Source organism: Vombatus ursinus, unplaced genomic scaffold (genome assembly GCF_900497805.2).
Source record: "Vombatus ursinus unplaced genomic scaffold, bare-nosed wombat genome assembly UNPS02009770.1, whole genome shotgun sequence".
NCBI lineage: Eukaryota > Metazoa > Chordata > Mammalia > Diprotodontia > Vombatidae > Vombatus > Vombatus ursinus.
The window spans coordinates 9040886-9068359 of NW_020949548.1; the positions used below are offsets into that span (position 1 = coordinate 9040886).

The 27474-nt window shown below is 37.7% G+C and overlaps 1 protein-coding gene across 1 annotated transcript in view; it reads right to left on the reverse strand.

Moving 5' to 3' along the window:
* Nucleotides 1–26895, reverse strand: part of ZDHHC13 (zinc finger DHHC-type containing 13) — a 59944-nt gene extending 33049 nt beyond the window's left edge. The window contains exons 1-5 of the mRNA XM_027852655.1: nucleotides 26814–26895; nucleotides 11560–11708; nucleotides 9188–9310; nucleotides 6614–6691; nucleotides 2333–2477 (exon numbers count right to left, since the gene is read on the reverse strand). Of these exons, the coding sequence (XP_027708456.1) occupies nucleotides 2333–2477; nucleotides 6614–6691; nucleotides 9188–9310; nucleotides 11560–11708; nucleotides 26814–26840 (522 nt within the window). The 5' untranslated portion in view covers nucleotides 26841–26895. The remainder of the gene's footprint in view (nucleotides 1–2332; nucleotides 2478–6613; nucleotides 6692–9187; nucleotides 9311–11559; nucleotides 11709–26813) is intronic.
* Nucleotides 26896–27474: the final 579 nt, after the last annotated feature.

Genomic DNA, 27474 nt, shown 5'->3' on the forward strand with positions numbered 1-27474 from the left:
ATGACCAGCCCATCTTCTCTTTTTATTATACAATTCCTTGATGACATCTTCTACTCCTTCTTCGGAGTTCTTCATTAGTTATATGTTTTCACTTTTGTACACCTACCATGCATCTTTCCATTGCCCTTTATGTGATATTTATTTTTAATTCTTCAGAGGTAGTCATATTCCATGTCTTACCATCATAATGCAACAGTGGGAGAATCTTAGTATTAAAAATATGGATGTTTGCTTTCATATGAAGCTTGGGGTCAGTAAAGGAGCTTTGCAGTTTACCAAAAGCAATCTAATACACTCTCTTGCTCCTATTCAACTCTGGGCCAAACTTGTTGTCAATTAAGATTGCCTGTCCTAGACAAATATATTGATGGAAAAGTTCTATATGATGTCTATTCAAATAATGCATATTCAAGCCAGGGCAATAGACACTGTTCATTACAAATCTCCTCCTGAGGTTCTGCGATGTTCTTGATGAAAACAGCATAATTCCAACTGCAAACATGAAAATTCCATCCGGAGGACTTCACCATCCATAGAGAAACCAATGAAACAAAGTAATAGTATCATCCATACCGTGTTCCTTGCTTTTGTAATATTATCAATTTTGAGATATTTTAAAAATCAAATTCCAAATGTCTTTAAAACTTGTGCCATACCCAGCACAGATTTCTTCTCTATGTGAAAGTCAAGGTCATCCATTTTTCCAACTTTATCATGTGTCATTACCACTTTTTCAATTGGCTACTGAAGTGGTAGAGTCCAGATGTGGTGCTCCTACTGTCTTCAATGATCTGCTTCACATCGTGTCTGTTTATCATCATCCTTCTGGTTTCATCAATCAGAAATTTCAGGATAGTCTGGTTTCGCAGTCTCACATCAAGCTTCCTGGTGGGCTATCCTCTCAAATGTTTTTCTTTACTTTGTGGGCTGATACTGTTCCTCATCTTATCATCTTCCTCCATTGTAGCAAATGAGCTTTTATGCTAACCTAGTGTTGATCTTGGCTACTACATATTTTCCTTGGCAAAGTGTTCACATTTTTTTTAAAAAGGTGATTACCAGGGTCGTTGGTCTTCTTGTGGTGGCAACCCTTTTATACCACTTAAACTCATCTAAGGAATCTCATAGGCTTCTATATCTCCTTTTGTCCTCTCATTTTTCATAGTCAAAAACTTGTTTCAAAGTTCAGATTAGTGCTGTTATAATTGCAAGCATTACTACTTTCTCATTTTCATCCTTTATTTTTAATTTCTGTCTTGATTTTGACTTTTGTTCTTTGTCAATGACCTGACTGCTCACAAATAAGCCATTCTCTCATAATGGTAACAAGTTACTTCCTGTCCATTAAGATAAAACCTTTTTCAATTGTTGTGATATTGTTCAGTGCTCACTATAACCAGCAGCTTCCAACAATCATCTTGAAGAAAGTCTTTATATTAAACAGGCAAGAAACTTCTAAGTAACATACAAACAAGCCTTTTGACTTTTTCATTTTTACCATAGGCTTTTCATCTTTTCTCTCCTATGCCCACCTTCACTCTAATGTCATCAAAAATCATCGTATATATCGGACTCATTTGGAGAATTTCATCAAATTCTTCATAAAAGTTTTCTACTTTATCTTCTGCAAACAGGTATGGGCCCATAAGGTATAAGTATTTTCATGGTGGTCCAGCTGTTTATACCCCTTGGAAGCATGAGCAAAGAGCTCATAAAATGGTTCCTATTGTCTCTAGGGATATGATGAAAACTAATTCTGACAACCCTATTACTTACTTCTCTGATGAGAAACTGTGGACTGTCCTTTCATCTGCCATAACTACTTTATATCTACAAATTACATTTATAGCAAGAATATTAAAGCAGATATGTTTTATCTCTTTACTATTCTACCAATATATTATCCATTAAACAAAGATCCTGTATAAAAACCATGTGATGCTTAGTACCTATTTTCCTCCATTTTATGGAATCAGAATGAGGGACATTTGGAATTTTTATGTTTTATGTATCACCATGCCCATACAGTTCATCACCTAATAACTGATCTTTTAGTAATCAGCCTTTCCACATTTGGCTAAACTGGTCCTCAAGGAACACACATAGTCTGTCACTGGGATCACTTTCAAAGCCTTTACAGCTTAGTATAACTTGCCAGAGTTTTGAATTGTTCTCATGGCTTTGAGAAGTCTGGGTCACCTCAAGATCTAAGTGAGGCATGAGACTAGACCTTTTGTGATAGAACCTTAAATCTTATTTAAAAAATGGATTAATAATTAGAATCTTTCCAATTTATAACAGATGAAACATAAGGAACATTTCAAAAACATACCTGACCCTTTGAGATGAGATATGCTATGACGGGCATATGCTGAAATAATACTGCCAGATGGATACCACTAAATCCTTCTCCATCAACGAGCGTGGGATCTGCACCACACTGTAGTAATAATATTACCATAGGTAAATGTCCTTGTCTGTAAAGGAAGACAGAAAAAAAAATACTGTTGAATTTTATGGTGAGGAGGATAAAAGCAGATATTAACTTGAATCACCTTTATCTGAGTCATGATGGATTTAATCTACAAACAGATAAATGTAGATTAGATACACATGAAAAGTTGTTTTCATCCCTGTGGACACCTTAAAGTTAGCAGTGAATGTCCTATGTGTGGGATGATTTATAGGCAGTGATGAACTGGTGATCTAACAGTACTACAAAAAAATATGGAGGGGCACCTAGGTGGTGCAGTGGATAGAGCACTGGCCCTGGACTCAGGAGGACCTGAGTTCAAATTCGGCCTCAGACACATAACACTTACTAGCTGTGTGACCCTGGGCAAGTCACTTAACCCCATTGCCTAGCCAAAAAAAAAATATGGAGACAGGATTTACCTATACCAACCATTCCTTATGAATATACATAGACTGTCAATATGTGTTCTTGGTCATGGCATCTGACAACATCTCTCATGTTATCCTTGTGGACAGGACAGACAGATGAAGGATATGTGGGCTTGAAGCTGATTCGGTTTGGGAAGTGATCAGTGTTCAAAGAACACCGAATTTGGAGTCAGATGACCTGGCTTCAGACCCTAGTACTGCTATTTGCTACCTGTGTGACCTTAGAGAAGTCATTTAACCCTTGTGAGGCTCAGTTTCCTCATGTGTAAAATGAAATGAATGGACTAGATGATATCTTGGGTTCCTTCTAGATCTATGATCCTATGAAACATGAAGGAGGTCTCCAGCAGAATACTCCAGGGATTTGTTTTTGGTCTTCTGCTGTCCAATATTTTAATTATTAACTAAGACAAATATGGTATGTAGAGCAAATCCATGAATCATATGGAACTAGAAAGAAAAGCTAACACATTGGATGTTAGAAGTGGGATCCAAAAAAAATTTTAACTAGATGTAATAAATGAAATTATAATAGTTAACATTTATATAGTGCTTTAAGGTTTACAAAACAAAGCATTTTACATACAACAACCCATTTGAACCTCAAAACGACCCTATGAGGTATTGCTATTATTTTCCTCATTTTATGGATGAAGAAACTGAGGACAAGACAGCTTATATGACTTGCCCAGATTCATACAGTTAAGTATCTGAGGCAGAATCTGAATTCAGGTCTTCCTGACTCCAATACCAATGCTATATCCAACACACCAAATTACATGTGGTTTCTAAAATATCAACTGTAAGTTCAGGATAAAGAATGCAAGGCTAGAGAACAGTTCGTGTAAAGAACACTTGGGAGTTTAAATGGTCAGCAAGGTCAATAGAGTCAAGATGGTAGCATGGCAGTCAAAAAGGCTAATGTGATATTATGCTACATTATTAGAAGTCTGGGGCTTATGGGTAACTACAGTCCTGTTCCTTCCATAGTACTGTGTTCAGTTGTGGACACAACATTTTGAGAAAAGCATAAATAAGTTAAACACCATCAGGACTGCAAGAGAACTGGAAATCATGCCCTATGAAGATAAGGTGAAAGAAATAAGCGTATTTAAGCTGAAGATGAGAGGACTGAGGAGGCAACATAAGAACTGTCTTTAAGTATTTAAATGGCTGTCATGTGAAAGTTTAATTAAACTTGTCCTTTCTGGCCCCTGAGGGCAGAAGCAGGACCAACAGGTAGAAGCTTCAGAATGAATTTGGTTTGATATGCAGAAAAAATTTTGGAGCTGTCCAAGTTCCAAAGGTGTAAGGATTATACCTTAGAAGACAGTGAGTTCTCCCATCAGTGAATATCTTTACATGGAGGATGAGGGGGAAGGGATTCCATTTTGGACATGGGTTATACTAAATGATGTGAGTTTCCTTCTAACTCTGAGAATCTGTGATTCTATGATTTAATACAGTTAACATGCTGGCCTCTAGCTCCTGGGGGAGCATGGAGCCTGATTCTACAGGAAAATAATTTATGCCAACAGCTATAACTTTGAAATTACTTCTTACACATTTATGACTCCTATTTACAAAATGAAAAATGTTATTTAAGCACTGGCTAGATAGATGTTTAAATTTAACAGACAGTAACATTGTAAGGCATAGTATTTTTCAAGAATATGTACCTATATTATATCAGCTTAGGTTATCTTTCTAAGTATTTAACCGGGAACCCACAAAAAAAGTTACTAACAACTCCAACTGTTTTCTGGCTCAGTCTCCCTGCCAACTTCTTTGTATTTCAAGGTTGGAGCTTCATTAGATTAAAGCGAGCCTATGTTGTAAGAAATGGAAAGATGCTTAAAAAGAAGATAACTGTAATTGTTGATGTATTTCAATGGCCAGTAATTGCAATGGTCTAGGTCAATACACCCTCAAATGATGTAAATTCCAACTCCTCTCTGACTCAGGAGATTTTTTTCAAGAGTTGTCATTGACAAAAAATTCATTCCCTTGTAACCAATCCAGTGATGAGATCTCTGAACTTAGTCCTGACTAATTCATGAGCAGGGAATGGCTCAGAGTATCCTCTGAGTGCTGGGCCTGAAATCAGGAAGACTCATCTTTCTGAATTCAAACCTAGCCTCAGACACTTAGCTATGTGACCCTAGGCAAGTCACTTAAACACCATCTGCCTCTGTTTCCTCATCTGTAAAATGAGCTGGAGAAGGGGCAAACCACTTCAGTATCTCTACCAAGAAAATTCCAAATGGGGAGACAAAGAGTCTGAAATGACAACAACAAATTCATGAGTGGCAGACCTACAAGTCTCTCCTTCTCACATTCACACTCAAAGCCTTTTAAACGTGGAAAGAGACCTGTCGGAATTTATGCTCCGCCCACATGGCCTTGGTGAACCTGGGATCATTACCATGCCACAATGAGGCAAACAGCAGGACTTCAGGAGAAGATCTGTTAACATAACACAGTTGAAAAGTAACACTGCTGAACTGTGGCCCTCACAGTTGATGAACCAGATGGCCTAATAGCACTGCACAAAGACATGGAGCTGGGGTTTTCCAATGCTAGCCATTCCGTGCAAATATATGCAGATTGCTACATATAGCTAACCCTATGTTTTCAAGTTCTTTGACATAGGGAAAAAAATACATTCTTCTTACACTACTTTGGCTTCAAATGAATTTGCATTTAAAGGTTATCTTTCATGGGCAATGAGGTGGTAAAAGGAAACTAAGAAGGGCAGAAGAGTGACTTTTAAATTATAGAATAACACTGGGGGGGCACCGGTGATGTCTACTTTTAACTGCCTGGTATTTTTTATTGGCCTGTCTGTTCTTTGACAAATGTCAACATAGCCGAACCATTTGGGACAAATTCAGTCTACTACTAATACTATCAGGATGTGCCTCATATGCCTCTCATTTGTGGATCAAGCTGTGTTTTTGAATCCACTGATTAAAGTTTTCAAGTGGACATACATCCTATGACTACTCTGACTGAGATCCCCCATTTACAGAAATAGCAGTTCATCTATGTGATTAATTACAGGGACAGCAAATAGACCAAGGATCTCATTGGTATAGGGAACTCTTTGATGAGAAAACTCCCTTCCCCAATGCAAGTCAGTGCCTTATCTCCAACTTAAGCTCTAAGAAAACTGCTTAGGGCACTAAGATGTTTAATGATTTACCCAGGGTGACATATTATATATCAGAGGCAAGAACTGAACCCAAGTCCTGCTGGCGCTCTGTGCACTATGTCATGCTGTCCCTGAAGATATATTATTCAAAACATTTATCCTAATTATGGAAACAATGTTAAATGACATACATCTGAGTCTTATAATCATAACTGAACAATTACATTATAACAGAGCAACCAATTCTCTAGAAGAACTTAAGGATAACATTAAAAAAAATCATTAAAACTACTTGTAATGCTTAGACAGGGCTAAGTAATCTGAACAGCTCTGTTATTGAGGCAGCATGATTTCAAGGAACCTAGGTTCAGATCTCAATAATACCAACTCACTGGGTGACCTCGGGCAAGGGCTTCACCTATCTGAGCCCAAGTGTCCTCAACTATAAGACAGAGATAATATTTGCAGTTCTTAACTCACAGATTTGTTGTGAGCAAAGAGCTTTCAAACCTTAAAAAAACAATATAAATGTGAGTTCATCATTAGAAAACTTACCTGATGGCCCAGTGAAGAGGGGTTGAATTTAAATCCCCACCCAACTGATCCACAACAGCACCTTTTGAAATATAAAACCTGTGCAGGAAAACACCCAAATCTATTAAAATCCAAAATTCATAATTCATCACTCTAGTCAGATTTGTAATAAATGCTAACGAAGATACTATTTGCTAAAAGAAACACATTTGCAGCTCTATGGAACTTCGAAAAAGATTTTTCTTAGAGTCTGGTGCCTATTCCTAGTCAAATATTCTTGGCTGGTGACTAGTAACCTCAGTTACAATTCATCTTCAGTTATAACTTTCCTCCTATACATTTGATCTTTGTTCTCTGCACTTTCTCTCTAGTCACATCCGCCTTCGAAAGCTTCATGTCTAAAACAGTTCATTACGTGCATTAATGTCACATACAATGCAATCTTAACACGGTGAGAGAACAAAAAAGAGATCATACCAGTTTTAATAGTGAATTCGATTTCTCATTCATGCTACTTTCAAAGGAGGACAAAGCCGGAAAGTCTTTCAGAAAAGTTCAAATAGAACACTCTCATCTTATTTGAGGCCAAGTTCTGAAAACTTTTTTCTTAAAATTAGATAGAATAAATCTTTCTGAAATAGATTTGATGTTTTATATGACAGTTTATTAAAGGAAGAAGACTGATTTTTTTTAATGGGACACAAGAAAACATGTCACATTACTTTGTTATTATACCTCACATTTATGGTAATATGCAACAAGGATTTATTAAGCAACTATTATGCACCAGGCATTTTGGAAGGTATTAGGGGTAGAAACAAAAATGAAAAACAAAACAAAACAAAACAAAACCCTACCCTCAGGAGTTTACATTCTATTGAGAGAAGACAAAATGCATGCAGAGAAGTAATTACAAACTCTATATAAAGTAGATAAAAAGTAACTGGGGGTGGGAGTGAGGCAGTAGCAAATAGATGAGGATGGGCCTCTTGGTCCACATGCGGAGCTCTGAAGGAAGAAGCAAGGAGTTCCATGAAGGAGAAGTGAGGAGGAGGTGCGTTCCAGACTTGGGTTTGTGTAGATGCATATAGGTAGCAGAAGGATGGAACGTGGTGGACAGAACAGGAAGCTTGTGAGTTTGGTGGCGACGAAAGTGAGTGAAGGAGAACACTGTAGAACAAACCCAGAATCTGTCTGGAATCAGACTGTGAAGAGCTTGAAATGTCATTGTCTTTTCCATTGGGGCCAAGAACAAGTCCCTAGGACAAACGGGACTTTCTTGAGCATGGGAGTGACGGTCAGAACTGTGCTTTAGAATACAAACCTTGAGGAGAATGGTTTGGAAAGGGGAAAGACTGGAAATGTGAAGAGTAATTAACCTACTATTGCAGTAACTTAACGAGAAGCGATTAAGAACTGAAGTCGGGTAGATGTGGTATGAGTGTACAGAGGAAGCTTATAAAAGGTATTAACATTGATAGAACTGAAAAGACTTGCCAACTAATTGTATATAAAAGGTGAGGGTAGGTAAGGCATCAACAAGGACTCTTTTTGGGAAGATGGTGGTGCCCTCAACGAAAAAGGAATGGTAGGAAGAAGAGATGTTTGGGGGGCAAAGATAATGAATCCTGTTGCGGAAGTGTTGAGTTTAGGATGCTTAAGTGACATCTATTCAGAGATGTCCAACAGGTCACTGATGATGTGAGGAGAAAAGGGGAGAGGAAGAGAGGACTCAGGAGTGGGTCCTTGGGTACACCATACACAATAAGTGGGACATGGATGATGATCCAGCAAAAACAACTGAAAAGAAGAAGCCAGGCATGTAAGAAGAAAACCAGGAGACAATGGCACCAGGAGAACTCAGGAAGGAGAAAGTGGTTTACAGCATCACATGCTATAGAGTTTCAAGAAGGATGAGGAATGAGAAAAGACTCCTGAATTGTTAAAAGATCATCAAAAAAAGCACACAGTCATTTCCAGACACTTATTCAAGAGTGGGATGTGTATGTGATGGAAATAACAAATTTCTTTAAATAGTTACTTAACTTTTTAAAAAAGATTATGGCCTCAATGAGAATTTATCCGAAACTTACGTTAGTAAATGACAAAATAGTAAAATATATACATTAAAGAAATGAAAAGGATCATGGGTAAGCAGCAGTGTGATAATATTTTAAAATTTTATTTAAAGGGCAGTTCAAAATTCTCCCAACAATCTTCTGATCATACATACCTCACAAATGTAAAATATTTTAAGATTACAACTAAGCTAGATTCAAATTTTCAATTTGCCATGAAAGGCATTTTTCCCCTTCTTTAAAGACTTCACATTTTTGATACTCAAATTTTGTCTTTATGTTCACACCGATTTGATTAACAGCCTATTGAAATTCACATTCTCAGGGAAATGACGATAAAGAAATAGAATTTCTGAGAACCAAAGTCATTCACAGAGAAGTGTTAAAAATGGGTCATCATTCAAACTTATGCTTCAAAATAGAGAGAAAATTCACACAAGGAAAACAAGAAATGGAAAAGGAAAATAATCATCAACAAAGGAACAGAGACATTTACAAAACAGTTGTCCAGTCTTACTTTACAAGATCCAGTCTGTTGTTTATAGCAGCCCAGTGTAAAAGAGACACATTTTCTTTGTCTGGTTGTCTGACATCATATCCAGCTTCTATCAACTCCTTGCATCGCTCAAAAATCCCATATCTAAAATAAGGAAATATTCAAATCTATGCCGCTGAGCATTATTTAAAAACATTCAAACACTAAAATGTCTCCTTTGAAAAGGTTTATATTCTTAGTAGTCTATCTTGCAGGTGAATGATGTGGCAATTACAAATCAAGGTAAGATGCCAAGTTTGAGGAGCACAAGATGATGAGTTCTAATACTGAAGCTCATGCTGATTTACTCCATTTCCTGATTCAGAACAAATAATGCTTGCTTAGTTAGCCCTCTAGGTCAGGGCTAACCAGAAATGGTCTATGATTTTATGTAATAACAAGAGTGAAATACTGATAATGGATAATGACACACAACAGGACTCAATTCTCCATCATTTAAATAACTAAGATTTTGCTGAAAAAGAAATACTTCTGTTTTTTCTTATAACTAGTTAGCTTTAAGTCTTCTATTAAAATTCTACTCTGATGCCTCATCACTGGGGATGTGAGCATGGAGAAGACAGGACTTACCAGGGACATGAGAGAAACTGCTTTTGGAGTGTTTAGGAGGTTGTCATGTAGAACAGGGATAAGATATGCACTGCTAAATCATAGAGGGCAAACTTAGGAGCAGCAGGTGGAGCTTGCAAGTTTGAGCTTGAGGGAGGGAGAAATTATCTAACAACCAACCCAGGAGTTTTCTTGGGTGGAATGGGATGCCTTGGGAATGGGAATAGGTGGTGAGAGGGAGATCTTTGGGAAGGGGCTAGATGATCACTTGTCAGGAATGCAGTGGAGGACATCCTTGATCAGGTGCTGGTTGAACTAGATGGCCTTGGGTTGCCTTCCAGTTCTGTGATTCGGTGATCAAAGACTGTGCTAGTGGAATTCAAGCCCTGGAAGATAATCACCAAAAGGCTGGCCATCAGGCAATCAATTTTTTGGCGACAGCAATACACGAAGACTACCTGCCAGATTGCATAGGGTTTGTAATTTTACAACCATAGGTAGAATATCCACAGAGATGAAATCACAGATCTGCTAAGAAGCAAATTCAGACTCACTGTCAAGAAAAAACTTTTCAATAATTAGAGCTGGCCAAAAGTATAATGGGCTGCCTAAAAAGGTGATGGGTTCTTCCGCCTTGGAAGTCTTCAAATAGAGGCCAGAAAACCAACTTTGGTTATATAATAATAGTCTTTTCTCATATGGGTTGGACAAGATGACTGCTGAGATCTCTCCTAATTCTCAAGTTCTAGGATTCTGTGATATTTTTGTTTAAGTCTTTGATTGCTCTTTTCAACCACTCTAGAGGTTCTCAGTAGTTATGCTATCATCATCTTAGTGCCTTTTCCAAATTCGTTGGAAAACCTTTTTCAGGGAATTTTTACACAATTTTCTTTGTAACCAAGTACACCGAGGAAGTTCTCCTCCTTAAACGTTTATTTCTTTCTCTTCTTCAATCAACCTTTACCTGTCTTTATAAATCACTTTGCTGATTCTTTGATTCTTACTGCCAGTTCTTTCCTTCTGAAGGCCCAATGCTGTTAAGTCTTTCTTCCTAGGCCCTGCTGCCTATTATCTGAGATCCCTGGCACTGAATTAATCTATAATCCTCCAGGGTTGACAAAGACCAGTTGGGTAATGTTGCTGGAATACTGTGACAGGCCTCTATAGTTGAGCCTATTCTCCAATTTTCCCAGATCTATTTGGTTCTATGTTGAGGATCTATATTCATTTCACTCATTTTCAGTTTTTGGTCAGTACCAGAAGGATTTTTATGACCACCTTCATTAGTTTACCTATTTGTTTTTCCTTATAAATTTCCTTTAGCATTTTAATTCATTCATACAAAGAAATACATTAGCACTTTGATTGACAGTGCATTCAATCCACAAGTTAACTTAGGAAGTACTGTCATTTCCAATATGTTGATTTGTCCCATAAATGAATATTAAATGTAATTTCAATTTTTTACGTCAATCAACAAGTATTTATGAATGCTTACTATGTGCAAAGGTATTTGTTAGTATAGTTAAAGTCATCTTTATTAAGGTTAGGATCACCTTTACAAAGGCTGGCTATGTATCCAAATAAACGAATGCCCAAATATTAAATGTTCTCAGCTGTTTTAAATGCAGCCTTCTTTTACATTTTCTTGAATGTTACTGTTATCATCCTTCATCAAGGTGAAAACTGTAAAACAGTGTTATGGATTGCATTGGACAGCACAGCACACACAGTTGTACAACAATAAAACTGAGCCCAAGGACAAATGATTGCAGATGACTCACTGGGTAGCTTTCACAATGTCACAGTTACTACAGTCCTCTATAAGAGGCAAAGCTTCTTTTTCCTTTGTTGGTTGTCTGTTTTCCTGTGCAGAGGTGTTTCGATGACCAATCCCTGGCGACCAATGGGAGCCATGACTGTGGTTCCTGCACTGAAGATTTACAATTCAAACAGTTATAAAATCATCAATAGCATACATGACCAATTGAGCAAACAAACATGATTTCTATGTTAATTAACTAATTAGCATTTTGAAGTCTTAGACATGTGTCCTAGGGAATATATTCTTCATATTTCTTAATTCTGCCAATAATTCCCAGTGCTTGACACATAATAAGTGCTTAATAAATACTTTTTCATTCACTGATATAAAATCAAATTGTATAAATCATTACAAAAGGATGCTAATGATCTGAATTTTAAAAAACCTTTAGAGGTACTCTTACCTTAGATTTGTTACATTTAACCTAAAAGCAAGTTTCTGACTTGAATGCCTTTGGCAAAAACACTACAGAGATTTCTAATGATATGGAATGGCTAGTTTGGTCATTAAGAAAAAGATAATTCAAGTCAAATTTTCCTAAACCAATTTACAGATTCTCCATTTCCTTTGTTGTCCTTTTTCTTTTCTGCTGTATGACTTTGAGATTCATTGAGAGGACAGCATAGGGGAAAGAAGATGAATAAAGAATCAGGCCTGTTGATTTTTGCTGGGAGAGGAAGTTGGACTATGTACTTAAATGTGGCTTTTTAAACCACACTGTCCGAATGTGCAATCATCCCAAAACAGAGTTGATCAATTCTCTGAAGAGGGAAAAAATTATGTGGAAAATGAGCCCTCCTTTATAGGTTAGGTAAAGACACCTTAGTGTGTCCTCATGCTTCTTTCTGCCAACTAGGACATCCAAATCTGCACATGTAAATTAAAACTAGATAATATCTTAAAGATACCATCCCAAGATCCTAAAAGGGAGGTTGATGGTGCTGGGAAGCGGGAGAAGACACTACACCGGCATTCCCGAACCTCTACCAGATGAAATTTTACAAAGACAATATGGTATAGGGGAAAGAGTGCTGGACTTGTGGAGTCATGAGAGACCTGGGTATAAACCTTGCCTCTGAAGATCAAAAGCTATGTGACAACAGGCAAGTCATTGAACTTACCTGAACCTCATCTGTAAAATGGAGATAATAACAACTGTAGTACCTACCTCACAGGAATGGCATGAGGATCAAACGAAATACTGAACGAAGAGTGCTTTGTAAACTTTACAATACTACATAAATGTCCTTTGCTGTTATTCTTCCCATCCTCCAAGATCCAGCTCAAATCTGCACCTGATCCACTCAGTCATAAATGATCTTTCCTTCCATGGACCTCAAACAACACTTTGTATCTCTCTTGTGCTCTTACCAAAATTTAGGCTGCATTGTAATTATTGGACTTAGTTTTTTATACTATTTAATATTTATACTATATTTGCACATGACATGTCCTCATTTAAACATAGAGAAAATGAAACCTAAAACTGTTAGGTAAAGATAACTCTCTACTGGGCTTTGCAAGAAACACTTTTGCCATAAAAAGCTCATTACCAATCACAAGTATGGAAGGGGCTAGTCAGACAACTTCTGATGAGATTAACATTTGACTGAGGATGGTCACGTAAAAGCCTTTGGTGAAAACAATTGATCTTTCACTCCCATTATAGAAAAAAAAATTAGCCTAAGTCCCTATCAGAATACTGCTTGCAAATCGCTCTCCTGTTAATGAATGCTTTACAATTATTCTCTAATTTCTTCATATATTCATGTCTTGCTTCCCCTAGACTGGTAGGTTACTTAAGGACAAGCACAATGTCTTCTATCATTTTCCATTCCTAAGAGTACCTTTCACACAATTAAATGTTTGTAGCTTAACTAAAATCTGCTACAGATTTGCAAAACTCTTTCCCACCAGAATGCTTAAAACTTAAGAAGACATACTATAGTCAGGAATACGCAGAGTAGGGTAACTTTCACAGATTGGGCAGTGTAATACCAAAACACTAGGCAGAACTTCAGGCCAAGCATGCAATGGGCCAGTAATTGTTTCGTTACTGAAGTTCTTCAACCAGAGAGTGGATGAATTCTGGTCAGAATGTTGTACGAGGCAATCTAACTTCGAGGTCCTTTCCAATTCTGAGATCCTATGACTCAGGAATTCTAAGACATAAACTATATTGAATGATAAATACATTTAGAGAGGTACAAAAGAAAGTTCTACATTAGATCAAGGGAGGGAAATAGGGAAGTTTTTATTGACAAGGAATCAAAGAAGTCTCCAAAGAAGGCAACTTTACAGGGCAAATAGAAATTCAATAGGTAAAGATTAATACAGATGCAAAAATTTTAAATAAAATATTAGCAAAGAGATTACAGCAACTAATCTCAAGGATAATACACTACGATCAGATAGAATTTATACCAGGAATGCAGAGCTGGTTCAATATCGGGAAAACTATCAGCATAATTGACCATATCAACAACAAAACTAACAGAAATCATATAATTATTTCAATAGATGCACAAAAAGCATCTATTGTAAAAATACAACATCCATTCCTATTAAAAACACTAGAAAGCATAGGAATAAATGGAGTTTTCCTTAAAATGATAGGTAGCATCTATCTAAAATCATCAGCATTATATGTACTAGGGATAAGCTAGAAGCATTTCCAATAAAACCAGGGGTGAAATAAGGATGTCCACTATCACCATTGTTATACAATACTGTACTAGAAATGTTAGCTTTAGCAATAAGAGAAGAAAAAGAAATTGAAGGAATTAGAATAGGCAAAGAAGAAACAAAGCTATCACTCTTTGCAGATGGTAAGTACACCACTTAGAGAATCCTAGAGAATCAAGTAAAAAATTACTTGAAATAATAAACAAATTTAGCAAAGTTGCAGGATATAAAATAAACCCACATAAATCATCAGCATTTCTTTATACTACTAATAAAGCCCAATAGCAAGAGACAGAAAGAGAAATTCCATTTAAAGTTACTGTAAACATTATAAAATATTTGGGAATCTACCTGCCAAAACAAACTCAGAAACTATATGAACATAATTACAAAAACCCGTTTCACACAAATAAAGTCAGATCTAAATAACTGGAAAAATATCAGTTGCTCATGGATAAGCCAAGCTAATATAATAAAAATGACAATTCTACCTAAATTAATTTATTTATCCAGTGCCATACCAATCAAACTATGAAATAATTATTTTGTAGAGCTAGAAAAAACAATAACAAAATTCATCTGGAAGAACAAAAAGTCCAGAGTATCAAGAGAATTAATGAAAAGAAATACAAGGGAAGGAGGGCCTAAGTGTAGCAGATCTTAAATTGTATTATAAAGTAACAATCATCAAAACTACTTGATACTGGCTAAGAAATAGAGTGGTGGATCAATGGAATAGGTTAGGTATGTACAACGCAACAGTCAATGACTATAGCAACCTATTTGATAAATTCAAAAACTCCAGCGTCTGGGATAAGAACTCACTATTTAACAAAAACTGCTGGGAAAACTGGAAAATAGTATGGCAGAAACTAGGCATAGACCAACATCTTACACCCTATACCAAGATAAAGTCAAAATGAGTACATGATTTAGATATAAAGACTGATACTATAAGCAAACTAGGAGAGCAAGGAATAGTTTACCTATCAGATCTATGGAATAGGGAAAAGTTTATGACCAAACAAGAGATAGAGAACATTATGAAATGCAAAATGGATGACTTTGTTTAACTTAAATTAAAAAGGTTTTACACAAACAAAGCCAATGCAACAAAGATTAGAAAGGAAGCAGAAAGTTGGGAAACAATTTTGACAGCCAGTGTCCCTGATAAAGGCCTCATTTCTAAAATATATAGAGAATTGAGTCAAATTTATAAGAATACAAGTCATTCCTCAATTGATAAATGGTCAAAGGATATGAATAGGCAGTTTTCAGAGGAAGAAATTAAAGATATCTATAGTCATATGAAAAAAATGCTCTAAATCACTGTTGATTAGAGAAATGCAAATCAAAACGACTCTGAAGTACTACATCACACCCATCGGATTGGCTAACATGACAAAATAGGAAAATGATAAATGTTGAAGAAGACGTGGGAAAATTGGAACACTAATGCATTGTTGGTGGAGTTGTGAACTGATCCAACCATTCTGGAGAACAATTTGGAACTATGTCCAAAGGGCTTAATTATGCATACCCTTTGACTCAGCAATACCACTTCTAGGTCTGTACCCCCAAAAGATCATAAAAAAGGGAAAAGGACCCACATGTACAAAAAAATTTATAGCAGCTCTTTTTGTAGTGGCAAATAATTAGAAATTGAGAGGATGCCCATCAATTGGGGAATGGCTGAACAAGATGTGGTATATGAATGTAATGGAATACTATTGTGCTATAAGAAATGATGAGCAGGCAGACTTCAGAAAAACCTGGAAAGACTTATATGAACTAATACTGAGTGAAATGAGCAAAACTAGGAGAACATCGTACACAGTAACAGCCACATTGTGCAATGACTGACTTTGATAGACTTAGCTCTTCTCAGCAATGCAAGGATCTAAGACAACTCCAAAAGACTTATGATGGAAAATACTATCCACATCCAGAAAAAGAATCATAGAGTCTGAATGTAGATGGAAGCACACTATTTTGTTTTATTTCTTCTTTCTCATGGTTCCTCCTATTAGTTCTAATTTTTCTATATATCATGACTAGTGTGAAAATAGGCTTAATATGAAAGCATAAGTAGAGCCTACATCAGATTACATGCCTTCTTGGGGAGAGGGGAGAAGAGGGAGGGAAAGAAAATTTAAAATTCAAAATCTTATGGAAGTGGATGTTAAAAACTAAAAATTAATAATTTAAAAAAAGAAATTTAACAGGGAAAGATAGGGAGGAGGGCATTCCAAGGTTGGAGAACAGTATAAGAAAAGGGAGAGGAAGAAAAGTAAACAATGTATTTAAGGAATAAAAATCTGACCAATTTGTCTGGAGCATGTGGACAGAATAGAGAAGGGGTTTTTAACCTTTTCTGTGTCTCCTTGTGCAGTCTGGTGAAGCCTATGGATCCCTTCCAGAAGAATGTTTTTAAATGGATAAAATAAGATACAGATCATTACAAAGGAAACTAATTCTATTAATATACAGTTATCAAAATACTAAAAACAAAGAAAGAAAACAAATTCATGGACCCCTGGAAAATATATTGACGAAAATAATTGAAGAATTATTAGATTACCTGAAAGCCATGATCAAAGAAAGACCTTAGACAATGTATTTCAGGAAATTATCAACGAAAACTGCCCTGATATCCTAGAACCAGGGTGTAAAATAGAAATAGAAAGAATCCCTCAATCACCACCAGAAAAAGATCCCAAAATGGAAACTCCCAGGAATACTACGGCCATAGGTTAAAGAGAAAATACTTCAAGCAGCAAGAAAGAAACCATTCAAATACAGTGGAGCCACAGTCAGGATCATACAAGATTTAGCACTTATCACATTAAAGGAGCAGAAGGCTTAGAACATGATATTTCAGAAGGCAAAGGAGCTGGGATTACAATCCAAAAATAACCTACCAGGAAAAACTGAGTAGAATCCTTCAAGGGAAAAAATGGATATGTAATGAAATAGAGAACTTTCAAGCATCCCTGATGAAAAACCCAGAGCTGAATAAAAATTCTAATTAAAAGGTAGGCATGAAAGAGAAATCAAAAGGGACTTAATAAGGTTAAAACATTTACTTTTCTATGTGGGAAGAGGATACATGTATCTTCTAAGAATTTTATAAGTATCAGGGCAGATAAAAGGATTCTATATAGAAAGTGGGTACAGGAGTAAGTCAATTGGATTAGGATGATGTAAAAAAATAGAGAAGTGAGAAAGAGGGATGCCCTGGGAGAAGGGGGAAGGGAGAGGAAGAATGGGGAAAATTATCTCACATAAAAGAGGTACAAAAGGAAGAGCTTTTATAGTGGAATGGAAGTGGGGCAGGGGGACGGAGCTGGCAATGCTTGAGCCTCACATCCAAATTGATTCAAAAAAGGGAAAATACATATACATACTCAATTAGTAATATACATCTATTTTACCCAAGAGGGAAGTAGAAGGGGACGGGGGGAAAGAAAAAGGGGGTGGTGGGGGTGGTGATAAAAGGGTGGGCAGATAAAAGAAGGCAGTGGTCAGAAGCAATACAAACTTTAGAGGAAGGACAGGATAAAAAGAGAAAAGGATAAATGGAAGAAAATAGGATGGACGGAAATGCAGAGTTAGTAATCATAACTATAAATGTGAATGTGATGGACTCACTCATAAAATAGAAGTGAATTACAAACAAACTTAAAACAAGAGACACACAGAGTTTAAAAAATGGAGGGAGGGGGAAGAACTGGACCAAAATCTATTAAGCTTCAGCTGAAGTTAAAAAGGCAGGGGTAGCAATAATGATCTCCGACAAAGCAAAAAGAGGCCTAATTGAAAAGGATAAGCAATCTGGAAGAAGAAAGAGTCAAGAATATCAAGGGAATCAATGGGAAAAAAATGTGAAGGAAGGTAGATTAGCAGTACCATATCTCAAACAAAGTGGGAAACATCAAACCCATCTGGTACTGGCTAAGAAACAGTGGTGGACCAGCAGAACAGTTCAGGTACACAATACACAGTAGTAAATGACCATGGTAATCTAGTGTTTGACAAACCCAAAGATTCAAGATTTTGGAATAGGAAATCACTATCTGACAAAGATTGCTGGGAAAACTGGAAAGCAGTTTGGCAGAAACTAAGCATAGACCAACATCTCACACAAAATACCAAGATAAAGTTAAAATGGATAAAGGATTTAGACATATAGGGTGATATCATAAGTAAATTAGGGAAACATGGAAAAATGTACCTGTCTGATCTATGGATAAGGGAAGAGTTTATATCTAAACAGGAAATAAAGGGGATTGTAGGAAGTAAAATAAACAATTTTGATTACAAGAATTTAAAAAGCTTTTGCACAAACAAAACCAATGTAGCCAAAATTAGAAGGAAAGCAGGAAACTGGGGAAAAAATTTTTGCAAGTGTCTCTGATAAAGGCGTCATTTCTCAAATACATAGGGAACTGAGCCAAATTTATAAAAATAAGAGCCATTCCCTGGTTCATAGATGATTGAAGGATGTGAACAGGCAATTTTCAGAAAAAGAAATCAAAGTTAACTATGGTTATATGAAAAAAATGCTCCAAATTACTATTGATTAGAGAAATACAAATTAATTAAAACAACTCTGGGGTACCACCTCATACCTATCAGATTGACAATAGGACAAAACAGGAAAATGACAAATGTGGGAGGGGATATTGAACCATAGACAATGAAGTAATGTCAATATTAAGCATATGCACCAGATGGTAAGGCATCCAAACTCTTAAAGGAAAAGTTAAATGAATTACAGGAGGAAATAGCAAAATTGTGGAGAACCTCAACTTTCTCTCTTATAACTAGATAACTCTAACCATAAAATAAATAAGAAAGAAGTCAAGGAGACAAATAAAAATTTAGAAAAGTTAGATATGATAGACCTCTGAAGAAAACTGAATTGAGAATAGAAAGGAGTACACCTTTTTCATAGCTATACAAGGCACCTTCACAAAAACTGACCATGTGCTTAGGACATAAAAACCTTACAACCAAATGCAGAAAAGCAGAAATATTAGATGTACCTTCTTAGACTACAATACATTAAAAATTACATTTAATAAAGGGCTGAGGAAGCATAGATTAAAAGCTAATTGGAAACTAAATAATGTAATCCTAAAGAAAGAGTGGGTGAAGGAACAAATCATAGAAACAATCAATAATTTCATTAAAGAGAATGATAACAATGAGACAACATTCTAAAATTTGTGGAATGCAGCCAAAGCAGTACTTAGGGGAAAATTTATATCTCTAAATTCAGACATCAACAGAAGAGAGAAAGTGCAGATCAATGAATTGGGCATGCAACTAAAAAAAGAAACAAGAAAAGAACAAATTTAAAATTCCCAATTAAAAACCAAAATGTAAATCTTGAAAAAAATCAATGGAGAAATTAATGAAATTTAAAGTAAAAAACTCCAATGAACTAAAATAAAACTAGGAGCTGTTTTTTATGGAAAAAAACCCACATTAAAAAGACAAACCATTACTTAATTTGATTTTAAAAAAGAAAATCAAATTCCTAGTGTCAAAAATGAAAAAGGTGAATGCACCACCAATGAAGATGAAATTAAAGCAATTACTAGGAGTTATTTTGCCCAATTATATGCCAGCAAAACTGACAATCTAAGTGAAATGGATGAATATTTACAAAAATATAAACTGCCCAGATTAGCAGAAGAGGAAATAGACTATTTAAATAACCATATCTTAGAAAAAGAAATTGAACAAGACATCAATGGACAATGCAAAAATCTCCAGGACCAGAAGATGGATTCACAAGTGAATTATATCAAACATTTAAGGAACAATTAATCCCAATACTATATAAATTATTTGAAAAAATAGATAAAGGAGTCCTACCAAATTCTTTTTAATGCACAAATAAAGCTCTGATATCTAAACCAGAGAGAGCAAATACAGAGAAAGAAAACTATAGACCAACTTCCCTAATGAATATTGAGACATAAATTTTAAATAAAATACTAGCAAGGAGATAACAGCAATATGTCACAAAGATCACACATTATGAGTAGGAGTGATTTATACCAAGAATGTAGGGTTGGTTCAATATTAGGAAAACCATCAGCATAATTGACCATATCAATGAGAAAAACTACAAAAATCAAGATTATATCAATAGATGCAGAAAAAGCCTTTGACAAAATATAACACCCATTCCTATTAAAAACACTAGAAAGCATAGGAATCAATGAAGGCTTTCTTAAAATGATAAACTTGAAGCCATCCCAATAGTTTAGGAATGAAGCAAAGATGTACATTATCACTACTATTATTCAGTATTATACTAAAAATGCTATCTATAACAATAAGAAAAGAAAAAGAAATTGAAGGAATAAAAATAGGCAACGAGGAAACAAAAGTATCACTGCAGATGATATGATGGAATACTTGGAGAATTCTAGAGAATCAACTAAAAAATTAATTGAAACAATTAATAACTTCAGCAAAGTTGCAGGATATAAAATAAACTCACATAAATCATCAGCTTTTCTACATAATACCAACAAAACCCAGAAAGAGATAGAGAAATTCTATTTAAAATAATTGCAGACTATATAAACTATTTGGGAGTCTACCTGCCAAGACTAACCCAGGGATTATATGAACACAATTATAAAACACTTTTCATACAAATACAGATCTAAACAAATGGATAAATGTTAGCTGTTCGTGGATAGTTTGAGCCAATATAATAAAAATGACAATTCTACCTAAGTTAATTTACTTATTCAGTGCCACATCAATCAAACTACCAAAAAACTATTTTATAGAGTTAGAAAAAATAGCAACAAAATTAATCAAGGGAATAAATGAAAACAATGTGGAATTAGGTGGCCTGACAGTTCCAGATTTCAAACTATATTACAACGGGGTAAACATCAAAACAATCTGGTACTGGCTAAGAAATAGAGTGGTAGATCAGTGGAATAGATTAGGTACACAATTGCTGTGTTGTTTGTCCTTCGTTCTTGAGGACCATGACATCTGAGAGGTGATGCATGACATGCAAGTGAATTGGATTTAAATGAGGGAGGCTGTGCAAAGTCACAAGCCTCACTTTCTCCTCAGGAACCACCTGGGTCCAGTGGCCAAATATAGATCAGGATGACTGGAGATGACCCTGGATGAAGTAGGAGACCCTGGCCTTTTTAAGCAAAGGTAATACACAGAAATAAATGACCATAGTAATCTACTGTTTGATAAACCCAAAGATCCAAGCTTTGGGGATAAGAACTCACCATTTGACAAACACTGCTGGGAAAACTGGAAAGCCATTTGGCAGAAATTAGGCATAGACCAACATCTCACATAGTATGCCAAGATATGGTCAAAATGGATAAATAATTTGGACATATAGGATAATACCATAAGTAAATTAGGGGAACATGGGAAAATGTACCTGTCAGATACATGGATCAGAGAAGAATTTGTGTCTAAACAGAAGAAAAAGGGGGTTATAGGAAGTAAAATAAACAATTCTGATTACATGAATTTAAAAAGCTTTTGCAAACAAAACCAATGCAGTCAAAATTAGAAGGAAAACAGGAAACTGTGGAAAATTTATTTTTACAGCAAGTGTCTCTGATAAGGGCCTCATTTCTCCAATATTTAGGGAACTATGCCAAATTTATGAAAATAAAAGCCATTCCCCAATTGACAAGTGGCCACAGGATATGAACAGGCAGTTTTCAGTAGAAAATTTCAAAGCTATCAATAGTCACATGAAAAAATACTCTAAATCACTGATTTAGAAAACTGCAAATTAAAACAACTCTGAGATACTACCTCACACCTATCAAACTGGCTAACAGGACAAAAAAGAAAAATGATGAATGCTAGAGGGGATATGGAAAAATAGGGCCCAGGGGCAGCTAGGTGGTGCAGTGGATAGAGCACTGGCCCTGGATTCAGGAGGACCTGAGTTTACTAGCTATGTGACTCTGGGCAAGTCACTTAACCCCATTGCCTAACAAAAACCAGAAAAAAAAAAATAGGGACTCTAATACACTGCTGGTAGAATTGTAAATTAGTCCAAGCGTTCTGGAGAGCAACTATGCCCAAAGGGCTATAATGTACACACCCTTTAAAGCAACAATACCGGTAGGTCTATAACCCAAATGGAGATCAAAGAAAAGGAAAAAGGACCTATTTGTACAAAAATTTTTAAAGTAGCTCTTTTTGTGGTGGCAAATAACTGGAAATTGGGGGATATCCATCAATTGGGAATGGCTGAACAAGTCGTAGTATATGATTGTGATATAATGCCATTGTGCTATAAGAAATTATGAGCACAATCGTTTCAGAAAATACCTGGGAAGACTTACAGGAACTGACGACACAAAGTGAAGCAAGCAGAATCAGGAGAACATTGTACACAGTAATAGCAATACCGTAATAATTATCAACTGGGAAAGACTTGGCTACTCTGATCAAGACATTGATCCAAGATAATTCCAAAGGACCCGCGATGAAAAATGCTACCCACCTCCAGAGACAGAACTGATAAATTCTGAACGCATGTTGACATCTAATTTTTTAACTTTCTTTATTTTTATTGCTTTATTTTGTGTTTTCTTTTGCAACGTGGTTAATATGGAAATATGTTTTGCATGACTTCACATGTATAATCAATGTCAAATCACTTGTCTTCTCAAGAAAGGGGGAGGGACAAGAAGGAAAGAATTTGGAACTCAAAATTTTTAAAAATTATTGTTAAAAATTTGTTACATGTAATTGGGAAATATTTAAATAAAGGTAATTTAAAAAAAAAATAAAACCTCTTAACTGGATTCTCTGACTCAAATTTCCCTTCCCTTCAGTGTATTAATCAATCACCAAGTGCCAGGCACTGCAGATTCAAAAATAAAAATCAAACAGTCCCTGACCTCATGGACCACACATTTTTATTGGGGAGATAACAGACAACATGTACATGAATAACCATGTGTAAGATATATACAAAATAATTCTCAGACGTTAACACCAGGAGCTATAACGAATTAAAAAAGTCTTCACATTGAGCTGATTCTCAAAAGAAAGAAACTTTCTGAGATGTGGAGTTAAGAAGGGATTCATTCCAAGCATGGCGGAGAGCCAGTAAGAAGCAACAGTGATAGTTGATAAGGTATTTTATGTGAGAAACAGAAAAAAAAAAGGCAGTTTGGCTGTTTCCTACAATTCAGGTAAGCAAGTGATAAAACTGGAAAGGCAGCTTGGATCCAAATGGTAAAAGGCTTTAAACACCAAACAGAAGAGTTTGTATTTTATATTTTATTTTAGAGGTGATAGGTAGCACCTGGAATTTACTGAGCAGGGGAAAGACATGGTCATGCCTGTGTTTTAGAGCAAATGTGTAGAGGATGAATCGGAGAAGGATGGATGGAGAGACCTGAGGCAGGAAAGCAATGCAGCTATTGGAGCAGTGCAGAAGAGAGGTGATCAGGACCTGAACTAGGATGATGGCCACAATATGATTAGAGAGGAGATGTCAGATCAAGAGACGGAGAGATACAAAAGTTAAGATTTGTCAACTGAATGGATATTTGAGGTGAGAGAGAGTGTGACATCAAAGACAATGCCAAAGTTGTGAATCTGAGTAACTAGAACAGGGTGGTGGTGCCCTTGATAAAAATACCTAAGTTTGGGAGAGGGTTAGGTTTTTGGGAAAAAGCTATTCGCTCTGTTTTGGACTATTTTGCAGAGATGTCCAGAGACACCTACCTTGAAATGTCCAATAGGTAGCTGGTGATGCAGTACTGGAACTCAGGAAAGAAACTACCCTCCACCCAGCTGCCCAACTGACACTCCCTAAGTACAGCTCTGTCACTCCCCAGCTCAATCAGCTTTAGTAATTCCCTCTTGCCTCTAGGGTAAGTTACAACCTTAAAGCCCTTCACAAGCTGACTGGAGCCCACTTTTCCTTGCTCATGACCCATTCTCTTCCTTCATGCCCACTACATTCCAGCCAAGCTGTCTTGTTTGCTGTTTGCTATATGTGGCATTTCAGCCCTTTCCCATCTTTGACAGGCTATATCTCCTATGTTTGGAATATACTTTCTCCTTACTTGTGCCTCTTAGAATCCTTAACATCATACAAAGCTTAGCTGAAGTGGCTTCTCTTTCAATGTTTCCCCCAGAAATTACTTGGTAGGTATTTTATATTTAATTGTCTGTACACCAGCACTGGGAAAAAACAAACCAAAGCGAAGCAGGGGGGAAAAAATAAATATATATATATATATATATATATATATGTATGTATATGTATATATCCTCTCCCAGGGGAATGGAACAATTAGAGCTGTTTCAAAAGATTCAAGGTCAAGGTGAATGGTCCACTAAGAGCATGTAACCTAATACCTCCTTTGAGGAAGCCTTCCCTCCTCTAATCTTTCAATCCTGTTCAGACCAACAACCACGGAAGAGCCACCATTTCTTCCATTTCTACCTCATCTAGAGAAAAAAAAAAACATTAGTGGCACCTAGGTGCATGGGGGCAGAAGTGGGAGGGATACCCTGGTCCTCAGATTTTCTCAATCATTGTTTACCTATCACTTTAGTTTTTCTCCAATCCCTCCCCCCCTTCAACTTCCTCCCCCATTCCCATCACTTTTACTTTCACCCCCCTATTCTCCAATTTTTTTCTATCTTCTCCAACTAAATTACCTACCTAAGCTCTCTAACTGTCCCCTCTCTCCAGGCTCTTCCAAGCCCCTTCAATCTAGAAATATCAAGCTTTTAGTCATTCTTTAATATCATTTAATATCATTCTTTTAGTCAACCAGAATAAACAGAAACTCAAGAGTTGGAAGGAATCTTGAAGACCAGCTAGTTAGACCTCTACTTGAACAGAAATTCCATTTACATTTGGAAAAGGGTCCTCCAGCGCCCACTTGACTATCTTCAGGAAAGAGGAATTCACTATTTCCCAAGACAGTCCATTACAAAAACAAAACAAAACAAAAACCCTTTTTACATTGAGCCTAAATCTGCCTTTCTACAACTTTAATCTCATCTAGTTCTTGCTGTGGCCAAGTAAGAAATCTAGTGCCTTTTCTATCTGACAGCTCTTTCAATACTTGAAAAAGGCTTTTCCATCCCCTCAAGTCTTCTGAAGACTAAACATCCTCAGTTTTTGGAAGCAATCATTTTAAGTGCATTGTTCCAGTTGGTCAATGTCCTCCCTGAAATGCAATAACCAGCCCCTCCGCTTGCTATTTCAGATGTGGTCTGACTAAGGCAGAAAACAGATGCAGTGGAAGAATGCTACATTTGAAGTCAGAGAACTTGGGTCAAAGTCCAGCTCTGCAGTGACTGGGGTGGGCCAAGTCATTTCAACTCCACCTCCAAGGTTATGGATACCTCTATTAATACAGCCCAACCCCACTACTCTACATATCTCTTATCCTTTTTTTCCCCTTCATTCTTTCCCATATCCCCTTCTCCTCTACCTTTCTCTCCCATCTATTTACCTGCCCCTTCCCTTTCTTTCTCTTTCCTCACACCCCCACACACCCCTTCTCCCAAGGTGCACCACTTTGACTGTGTGACCCTGGGTAAGTTATTTCACTTCTCTGCTTCCTTACCTGCAAAATGAGGAAGGTGGATTGAATGACCACAGTCTAAGGTCCATGTATCTATGACCCTGTAATCACCTACCTCCCTAGTTCGGAACATTATGCCTCCATTAACGCAGCCCTGGAATCCTCATGCCTCTTGCCCTAAAACTCGTTCAAGTCTTTCTCCCCACCCCCACTCCCTCCCTCCTTTCCTTCCACTGGCCCACATTCCCTTGGTCTCCAGCCCCTCCCCAAGCATCCTCAGCACCCCCTTCCCAGACCTCCACCCTCACCTCTGCATCCCTCCCAAGCTCCCTCTCCCCACGATGTGACATTGCTACCATGTGACCCATGACAAGTCCCCTCACCTCTCCCACTGCAAAAAAAAAGGGGGGGGCTGAACTAGCTCAGAGAATCCCAGATCTGGATCTTGAAAGGGATCCTCCAAACACCTCATTTTACAGATGAGAAAACTGAGACCCAAAGAAGTGGTTTTCCGAAGAACGCACAGAGAGGACCCTAGGATCAGAGACCTAGAGTTGGAAGAGACCTCGGCAGTCCCTTACTCCGACCACCTCATTTTACAGGTGGGGAAACTGAGGCCCAGGAAGGTTAAGCGACTTTTCCTAATTTCCACATAGGAGATCACAAGAAGGGAGGTCCAGAACTGGAAGGGGGGATCATTGGAGGGGTCATCGAGTCCATTCCCCTCCCCCTGCCTCATTTTACAGGTGGGGAAACTGAGGCCCGGGGAGAAGAGACTTGGCAGCGAGGAGGGCGGGATTCAAACTCCGGTCCCGCAGTGTCAGCTCCCGCGCTCCCCCTGACCTCAGGCCCCGAAACTTTGGGGGGAAGGGGCGAGCGGTCCCCAGTGCCGCCCCCGGGCTGCCCCGTCCGCCCCGGCCGCGGGCGCCGCTCTCACCTGGGAGCTCAGCCCGGACCAGTCCATCTCCTCCTCCACGCGAGCCCCGACCGGGAAACTTCGAGCCCGGCCCGGCTCCTTCCCGGCCCCGCCGCCGCCTCCACCGCCTCCCGCTCCTCCCCGAGCCTCCGCCACCGCCCACTTCCTGCCCCTGTCAGCGCCGCGGCCGCTTCCTGCTCCCCGAACCGCCCGCCAATCACGGCGCGGCCCGGCCAATCCGCTCCGAGGGGCGGGGCCGCGCCTCCGGGGGCCGTCCTGGTTGGTGTAGCCCGCTGGCGGGGTGGGGCGTCTCCTGCTCCTCCTTGTCATCCTCCCGGCTTCATCCCAGCAGCATCGGAGATTTCAGAACCGTGCGCTAGTCTAGCCTAGTCCAACTCCCTTCCTTTACAGGGGGGGAAACTGAGGCCTGCCTAAGGTCCCGGTAGTGGGGACTGAACCCAAATCCAATGCCCAGGGTTGCCATCTCCATCATCTCGGCCCCCGGGAGGATATTCGCTTTAGTGAAGTCGTAGGATCCAGCCCAGTACCTGGCATATAGTAGCTGCTTAATAAAGGTTTATTGACTGACTGACCCGTCAATCAATAGGCAAGCATTTATTAGATGTCTTCTATCTGCCAGAGTGGGAATACCCAGCCCCAAATTCATGTAAGGGGGTGAGGT